This window comes from Bidens hawaiensis, unplaced genomic scaffold (assembly GCF_021521415.1).
Source record: "Bidens hawaiensis isolate Kalapana, Puna unplaced genomic scaffold, B.hawaiensis_p1.1 tig00004497_1, whole genome shotgun sequence".
NCBI lineage: Eukaryota > Viridiplantae > Streptophyta > Magnoliopsida > Asterales > Asteraceae > Bidens > Bidens hawaiensis.
In genome coordinates, this window is record NW_027491272.1 from 1,408,172 (window position 1) to 1,418,017 (window position 9,846).

At 37.4% G+C, this 9,846-nt stretch overlaps 1 protein-coding gene across 1 annotated transcript; it reads right to left on the minus strand.

The window, feature by feature from the left end:
* Nucleotides 1–3,570: 3,570 nt before the first annotated feature.
* LOC143626768 (PWWP domain-containing protein 1-like) lies at nt 3,571–8,754 on the minus strand. Its single transcript, XM_077096746.1, has 3 exons — nt 8,169–8,754; nt 4,349–6,438; nt 3,571–3,696 (listed from the first exon to the last, which is right to left on the minus strand). The coding sequence occupies exons 1-3, from the start codon at nt 8,752–8,754 to the stop codon at nt 3,571–3,573; spliced, it is 2,802 nt and encodes a 933-aa protein (XP_076952861.1).
* Between the last annotated feature and the right edge of the window lie 1,092 nt (nt 8,755–9,846).

Consider the following 9,846-nt stretch of genomic DNA (forward strand, 5'->3'; position numbering starts at 1 on the left):
ATCGTTTATGTTTTAATAATGTTTGTAATAGTTATTTTTTATATAAATAAAATGTTCGTCGTTATTAAAAAAGTAACAAAAATTATTCATGAGTAACAAAAGTAATTATAATAAAACAAATCAAAACTATAGTTGAACAAGTTACAAATAATTTTACCAAAACAAATAATTACAACTCTTCTTCGTCTTCACCATCGTCTTCGTTATCGGAAGAAACCCCGTCCTCCGCCTCCTCATCATGAATATGACGCTCTATTGGTATTTCGTCTTCAAAGTTCGCCTTGTGTTGTACACGATCCACCGCATCCAAATGGTCCTTTAGGCAAATGCAAACCTCTAGAGACTCGGGAGTTAGTTTTGTTCTTCGCATAGATAACACCCTCCCACTAAGAGAAAAAACCGATTCGGAAGCAACCGTTGAGGCTTGTACGGCAAGCAAATCACGAGCCATGGCGGATAGAATGGGAAATTCGTTTTGTTTACCTTTCCACCAAGCCAACAAATCAATATTGCGAATTTCGTCGACCGTTGCGCCCTCAACATAGTTTGCTCCACTATATCGACCAAGTTCGCTACTTGGTGTGTTTCCTCTTTGCCTCTTAGATGCCGATTCACGAATCCCATTCATCAAGTTTATAAGTGGGTTATTGCACGGCCTATTAGTTGTTTTTTCACAAAAGACGATCTCGTGCTTGGACCATACATTTGAAAATAATGGTCATAAAGGTCTTGAAGGTTTTTGTTGAACTTGTCATTCGCTTCCGTCGACAACTTCGGGTCAATCTCGTGCATACCTAAGTTGTCGAATATTTCCTCAATCGTTGTTTCAACCCCATTAACATTCCAATAGGGGTTTAATGTGGCGGCACAAGTAAAGACCGGCGGTATGTTTTCAAAATATTTTATGAACTTTTCTTTCATCACCGCAACAATATTTTCGAAGAGTTTGTTCTTCTCCGCAAAGCTTTTAAAAACACAAGACATATAGTACAATTCTTGCAAAACCCAACAACTAGTAGGGTAATAGACTCCCGATAATTTTGTTGTTGACTTTTTGAACACGTCAAGATACTCCAACAAATAACCGACTTGGACCCAAACACTTTCCGGAAACATATCGGCCTCGCGTTCTTCAACAAGATTGTTATGAAAAGCTTGTAAACTTTGGCGTTGGGCAAAAGCACACTTTAACATATGACAAGTTGAGTTCCAACGGGTTGGAACGTCCCAATTCGGCCCCAAATACTTTCTTTCAACCGACTTGCAATAGTTATTATATTCAAGATGTCTTCTTTTACCACTTTTGAAGACATCTTGTAACATAAGTCTAAAGTATTTTAAATCATCACAAATGTTTTCATTGTCAAGACCTATTTGAACAACCAAGTTGATGATATGTGCAACACATCGGACATAAAAAAAATCCCCGAAACAAGGTGGTGAATATTTAATGATAAATTTTTCAGCCGCCTTAGTATTGTTTGAAGCGTTGTCAAACGAAATCGAAAATATTTTATTTCTCAAGTTGTAAGTCGTTATAACTTCATCAAGTAATTCAAACAATTTTTCGGCGGTATGTGGGAACGGGAAGTTTTCAAAAGCGATGGTGCGTTTCATCAATTGCCATGTCACCGGATCAACCCAATGAGCGGTGACACATATGTATGATTCGGGCAACCCGTGTGGTGCCGACCAAACATCAGTAGTTAAACTAACCATGGCTTCTAAAGAATGAAAAGACTCGATTAACTCTTTTTTAGCACACTCCCACAACCTGATACAATGACGTCTTAAGGTAGTACGACTTACATGTGTGTATCTCGGTTGTAGAGTTTCGCGAATCAACGACGTCAACTCCGGGTCATCAAAGTGGTTAAACGGCAAACCTCGTTGAATAACGAACTTTGCCATTCTATCTTGAACTTGAGTCGTGTTGTAACGAAATAGTGTACCATCTTTACCCAAGTCAATTTGATCGGTCGCGCCAATCCCTTTCAACGCCTTGCAATATGGCTTCTCGATGTGCTTTCTCAAAGTAGAGTTGGAATCGTGCTTTAATATTGAACCACATAGTTTGCAACGAGCCTTTTGATAACCTTCGTCATCCACAATCAAATCCCAATTCTTCCATATGTCTTGGTTGCGGTTATGGTTGACTACCGTAACAACCCTTGGGTCCTCCGTAACAGGAACAGGGGCAACAAAAACACTCTTCTTAGCCTTCTTGTTAGTTTTTTTGATGGGTGCCATAATAATATTTAGTTGGATGGTCGGGTAACGGAACGGGTTTGCTAAAGGAGTAGTATTTTAGTTTGTTTTTGAGTTTGGTGGTGAAATTAGTGGTGGAAAACAAGTTATATATAGGTTTGGGCATCAAAAACCGGTTCCAACGGCTATATTACCGTTGGAACCGGTTCCAACGGATCTATTGTCTCTCGAAAACCGGTTCCAACGGCTATATTACCGTTGGAACCGGTTCCAACGGCTAATTGGTGGCTAAAAAACCGGTTCCAACGGCTATATTACCGTTGGAACCGGTTCCAACGGCTACTTTGACTTTTGTTTGACTCTTCAAAAAAAACCCGCCGGAACCGGTTTTTTCGGGTACGAACCGAACCGGTTACAATTAAGAACCGGGTTGGAACTGATACTAACATACAAATATGAGAACCGGGTACGATTTTCGGGTACAAAAATACCCAAACCGGGTATTGTACCAACCGGGTTGGAACTGGAACCGGTTCCGGTTCGGTTCCACCAGTTAGGTTCCGGAACCGGTTTTTTTGTGCACGTCTACTATAGATGATGATGATGATGATGATGATGATGATGATGATGATGATGATGATGATGCTAGCATGTAAGAAATTATATCAGTTTATTTACAAGTTTTGAGGCACAAAACAGATGTTTTTCAATGTTAAACTTATTTATATAATCAGAACTACAATCTAGTAGTGGTATATATATGAGGGAACATACTTTCCTGCTTTTAAATCCCTTTGTGCTAACTATTAGTCTGTTGATCTTCTATAGAGTGACATCAGTTTAATGTTGGATCTAAGCAATGCTATTGCTGGATGCTGACCAACCCCACAAACTCAACCCACATTTTAGTCTAGCATCAAGCGATATCACAAACGAAAGCACACCTCATGCGATCGTTATAAGTGAAAAAATGAACTGAAATTGGTTTGGATTTGTAAGCTTTCGGCTTTATCACCTTGCTAGTGTTTTCTCTCTTGAATGATGGTAAATAAATGCATTGATCTGATTATATATATGCAAGGCTTTATCACCTTGCTAATGGGTTTCTCTTTTCGACAACCCTCGTTTGACAATACAAGGCCAGACCATGGCAAGTGTGGGGCGTGTGAATGTACATGCCCGGTTTTTTGGTCAGCCCAAACTATTTGATTTATTTTTACATACAAAATTATTATATTTAAAAATGTAATAATAGTTTACAACCCAACATCTTTAAACTATCAACCTTTAAAAAAAAACAAACCTGACTAAATCCAATAACCTTTTTAGTTTTAGCCCATCAAAAGTCACATACCAATTTTCTTAACATGCTTTGGGACTACCCAAAAACCCGAGTAAGCCAGCCTTCATGAGACGGAATGTCAAACGTTCATACTGATTTTGCAACTTCATGCTTGACTCGTTTAGGAACACCATTAAGGAGGAAACCTGCCACTTGCCATACAAACCATCATACAAAAATTAGAAAGCGCATGGGCAGACATTTGTTGACTCTGTTTAACCATTCGAATGCCCAACTCAGAAGTCAAGCTGTCAATTGCAATAAGCGATCAGGGTTTAAGGAGGTCAACAAACATTCACTTAGCCAAGTCTAATTTCTATTCTCTATATTATTGTTTTTAATCTGTTGATTAATAATCGATCGACATTCAACAAATTTCAGGTTAGTCCAAATCATTCAAGTCTAAACCGATAAAACAGGTTCAATCGAGAATCGTTCCAAGTCTCATCACACAATCAAATCTGTCCAATTGATTACTGATTTGACTATATGATTATTACATTACATAAATCACTTATATTAATTATTGTCTATTCTCCATCCCATACTCAAAAAAGTTAAAAGAGAAAACAGATTAAATTTTACGAAAGCCTCAATCCGGTGCTATAAAAAGGTTCAAAGCATTCGAATTTTTTATATAAAAAATTTCTAAAAAACACAAAGAAACACAAGAATCTTCTAGAAATCGGTAATCCAGGACTTGACAGTCCCCTCATTTTGGTATTCCTAATCTTAACTATGATTTGTATTGTCCGATTACAGAGGATGGTAAGGCATGTATCCTAAGATATTACAAACATTTGTCACAACATCATTGCATCTTGTAAGAAGGCTCAGCATTTGTGTCTCTATATCTATATTTGGAGCCATCAATGGTAATGGCGTCGTTTGCACAGAATGTGTTATCACTGGCGGTACCAAAGGCGGTGGTTGTGGTGGTGGTGTGGTGGATGGACCAGCAACACCACTAGGATTAACATCCTTTCCAAAGTTCTTGCTACTAAAATCCGTAAGAGAAGAAAATGAAGTTGTACCGCTTTTGTTCTTCAATTGACTCTCGTCCTTGCTTGCCATAAACTTTACACGTCCCCTACCTGCCGCCTCTTCACCATCAGATTTCTTCAAAATTGACTTCAGTGGTCTGTTCACGTCTGGCTGGTGACGGTTTGTTGGGGCTTCAACCTCCTTGAGGGTGCACTTCACACCTGTGTTTCCAAACACACTGCTACTTTCAACCACAAACTTATGAGCCGCTTGTGCATGAGCCCTATGCCTGAAAAGCACCTGACACGAGAGCGTGTTCCAAAATATGTGAGTTGCCGAATGATCCAATGGTCCATAACGCGTGAACCGTGCCTTCAGTTCGTTGTAAGACGGTAGAGATCCACCTTGCGGGAACTTTAACATGAGTATGGTCGGTCCGGGTCCAGATCCTGGTTGATCAATCATCTTTGTTATCTTCTTTTCCTCCTTGGTTGAATTTATAATATCACAGGCTTTCTTCCTTTTAGCAGCGCGAATTTGTTCCTGGAGGCTAGGCGGGCCTCGTTTGGGCCCACTTAGTGGTTTTACAGGTGATGCTTCTACACTATCCTTGGAGAATTTACTAGCGTTTGTCTCACCAACAGCCACTGGTAGTGAGAAGTTTTGGCCTTTAGCTTTCATTCCTTTAACATGCAAACTTCCGTTGACTTTATTAAAAGGGTCAACAGCAAGTGAACGCGGATCATGAACTGCGCGTATAAGATCGCCCTCCCTACTGCCCTTACCTGCTGCCTCTTCACCACCAGATGCCTTCAAGATTGACGGTGGTCTGACCCCCATGGCTGACTGGTGGTGGTCTTTTTGGACTTCAAGCGGTGGTTCAGGCTTGGTTGCATCCATGCCACCAACATCCTTGAGGGTGCACTTTACACCCGTGTTTCCAAATAGATTGGAACTTTCAACCACAAACCTACGTGCCGCCTGTGCATCGGCCTTATGCCTGAAAACCAATTCACACGAGAAAGTTTTCCTAAGTATTTTAGTTGCTGAATGATCCATCGGTCCATATCGCATGAACCTTGCCTTCAGTTCGTTAAAGGACGGTAGAGATCCTCCTTGTAGGAACTTTAATATTAGCATAGTTGGTCCAGGTCCAGGTCCAGTTCCCGGTCCCGGTTTCTTCAATGTTGTAGCAACCGCCTGCTTGACATCTTGCTTTTTAGCAACAGTCAGTTCTTCCTGGTGGTCAGGCGGGCCTTGCTTGAGTCCACTTGGCAGTTTTACAGGTGGCACTTCAGAGGGTTTATTAGCATTTAGCTCACCATTAGCCAGTGCTAGAGAGAAATTCTTGCTTTTTTTGAACACAAGTGATCTGAACCTTAAACAAGCTTTCTTTCCTTTAATGCATGATCCTCTGTTAATGGTATTACAAGGATCAACAGCGAGTGCATGCAGATCACTCAACACACGTGATAGATCCGTCTCATAATTACCATTACTTCTTTGTGGCCCTTCACGTTGACTTCTTTTCTTAGTCAAAAACATTTCAGCCAAAGAAACCTCGTCTTCCTTTTGTTTCTTTTTATTCTCAGACATGACGATTTTCCCAGAAACCCGTTCTTTTGGATGTAAAATTACCTTTTTACCCTCTACTTCTTGCATAATTCTCTTCTCATCAGCCGTAGACTTCACTTTTGCTTGATCAATGCACGGTGCATCTTTTAAGGCAGCTTCACCAGAATCACTTGTTGAATCTTTGAAAGAAACGAGCAGAATAGGGGATGCCACGTTTTCTTTTTCCTTTTTTATTTCTTTTTCGTCTCTCCGTTTCAAAATATAGTCATCTTTCTTGGCATGGCCCTTAAACTTTGCAGTCTTCTTAACCACCATACGACTCAATGGAGCTGCAAATATAACAATAGCATCATTGAAAAAATTTGACCAGCTTGCTAAAAACATACTAGAAGTTCACAACAATCTAATCTTTTGTTTCAACCGCTCCTTTTGTATGCAGTTTTACAGTTTGCAAGTATGCAATCAAATAAATATTTGGCCAGAAAAGAGAGTTAGGTACAACATTTAAATCCATCTCCACAAAGATACCGGCAGCCATTGTTCCTAATTGTGGGAAATTATGTATCTCCCAAAAATCAAGATTTACGAGTTCACTAATGGTGTTACCATATTTGTTTTCTGATACATTTAAGGAGAAAAGTTAAAAGACTTTGTATAAGTGATTTCATTAAAAGTAACTCTTGCTTCAAGAAAAAAAGCTCAATTAACGGCTTGGGTTGACAATTTCAAAATACGCAGATACAAATATGCGACGGTAATGGTTTAATTGCCAAACATAAACAAATTACAATATAAACACTAATGTCTTAACAATAACCATAACGTTGATCAATAAATGACGAATTCCAAGTTTCAAACATATACATGAAAGTCTGTACGCTTGTGAATAGGTTGAATGCAATCACAACCAACCTAAAGATTTGATCTCTAATTCTCAAGAAAACAGGGGCGGAAAGAATAAACATATGTATTTATGAATAACTGAAAACAAATTACAAAGAGACATTAAATAAGTCTCATATCTTGATACAACTATAAAACTATAAAACAAACACCTAAATAGATAAACAAAGATAAACTTCACTAATTAGGAAATATTTTGGAATAATAATAAAATAACGCGCCCAAATTTAAAAGACCATTTATTTATTCTACCCAGATCGTGCATCAGTCTGGAAAGCTTTACGACCGGATATATTACTAATTACGACTTCTAAATTACTCACATGTGTGTCTAGGCGTCTAGTGAGAGAAAGTAATTGCTAAAAAGTCATCATTAGGCAGGCAAATTATGCATTACCATATTGGTGAAGTACTAAAGTTCTTTCACATGAAAGCATCAGCCATATTAGTTATAACCGTGACAGATTTACAATAACTTTCACTTTTGACATATTATCATGGGCTAAAGATAGAACTATTTCACGAAATTTATTTTTTCGAATACATGACACTAAAAAGATTCTTGTTTTGCCCCTGCGGTTAAAAGGGTGGTAGCGATTTTGCGTGTGCTCGATAATGCACAAATTCCCAAATACAATACACATTCATTACCCTGTATAGATTGCATCAAAAAGATAAATTGTGCACATGAAAGAGTTCTCCGTTATATCAGCTGTGAGATGTTTTAACTCACAATAAAGAAGCACACACTTTATATTCTAGGTGTAGAACTGTAGTCTATACAGAATAGTAAACGTGCATATATTTGGGTATCCTTGCAAAATTGACCACTAACTAAATTGCTAATAGAATTTTACACTCACGTAACACTGAAGAACCAAAATTAGAATTTCGTCAATGTCACGAATTTGAAAAAAGAAATTCCGTAAAATAGTTCTATCTTCCATTGATTCTCATTAATATGTCAAAGTGAGATAAAGCAAAAAAAAAGTATAAGCACGAAATAAAACAACTAATCAATTAACTCGCACATACTGTTGCTTTTAAGAACCAAACTTTTGAAAGACACTTAATTGCATAAATAAACTAAGAAATTATCTATCTACAAAAGAAAGAGAACCCAAGTAAACAAATAGCATAGTATATGTATGGAAACCTTTATACGCCGAATCTTTAGGAGGCTGTTCATCAAAGTCCTCAAAAACTGCTTTCCTGTAAGCCAAGACCGTAGCCTTGTTCTTAATGAACTCAATATCCTCAACATCCTCGCCGCTTGCAGCTTCCAAAGCCAGCCGCCTTAAAAACCCACTAACCAACTCGGGCTGAAAACCAACCCTAGCTTTCCGAATCGCATCAACCGAATACACAGTGCCAGAATCACACCCCGCCTCATCCCTAAAACTCCGCTTACTACCACCACACATACACGAAAAACCGAGACCAACCCTCCTATTGACCTCGGCCACGGCATCTTCCACAGCCTTAACAAAGGCCTTTGAAGTGGTCTGCACCGACATTTCGGCATAATTGGAATCAAAGGGTATGAGCTCGGAAGAACCGAACCAGCCGAAACTAGTAGCACCAAACAAGGCAACCAACAAGAGACCCTCCCGCTTGGAGCGTCGGACCATGGGAGTGGCAAAGTCCTCAGGGTAGACGCGGGCGGGCCACCACGGCTGCGATTTCATTTTGGCCCAAACCATGTCCCCGACTTGGAATACATGATCAGAAGAAACCACCATGCCTACTACAGGATATTCATTCTAAACTTTAATAACCCTAACCCTAGGGGGTAGGGTTTGTTTTGTAGGATGAAAACGTGCAGAACAATAACAAGAAAATGAAATTGATTGATTTGAGTGATAATCAGTATCAGTAATGAATTTGAGAAAGAAATGATGCCTGAAAAGAATCCAAAATAGAATTGGTAACGAAACCCTAGAGACAGAGGCAGGGATTTTATACTCACCTTTTCATATCTTTCATTTCAAATTAAATGCTTAATATTACATCGGCCTATTCTATTTAAAGTAAAATAATTATGGATATTTGTCATTCTTATAATTCTTTTTCCTTGAAAACTAATATCTTAATTAACCATAATATATGTAATATATTAATAATTATTCATTTGCCTTTTATACTCTATTTATATTATATCTATACATTTTTATAAAAATAAATATTAACATATTCTTTTACTATATATTCCAAAATACTTGATGAAATCCAAAAATTAACAACAAATCATGTTTGTCAAATATTGAAAAGAATATAATTTCAGATGTTATCATTAACATATTGTACTATGTATATTGTAGAAATTGTAAAGAAAAACAAAACTCGAATATGCTTTCATTTTACAAAGTTATTTTATAATCATTAAATTATAAATATATACTTAAAATTCGATCCATTTCTTAAAAATCAATCAATTTATCTATTATTATTGTTGTAAATTGTCATATAAATTTATAAATTAAAAATCTATGCTTTAAATCTATCCATTTATTTTTCGGTTAATTTACGAACTCTATATATGTTAAAATGTAAGGATAGTATATATCAGTCACTCTCAGACATAACAAAGTTTATCATATTTAATTTCTTATTATTTTTATCATGGATTGTTCCGGGTTTTTTTGTGTAACTTAAATTTGATTTTTATGGGTCAAAAGTTGGTAAATATTTTGTTCGGTACAAGTTAATTGTATTTAGAATCAAAATTTGTTGCAGGTCAAAAATGGGATATCTGTGTATTTTTAAAAGTTTGGGAATGCAAATAGATTTATTATCAAATTTATTACGGATTCAAAGTGTTGACTTGAAAATGT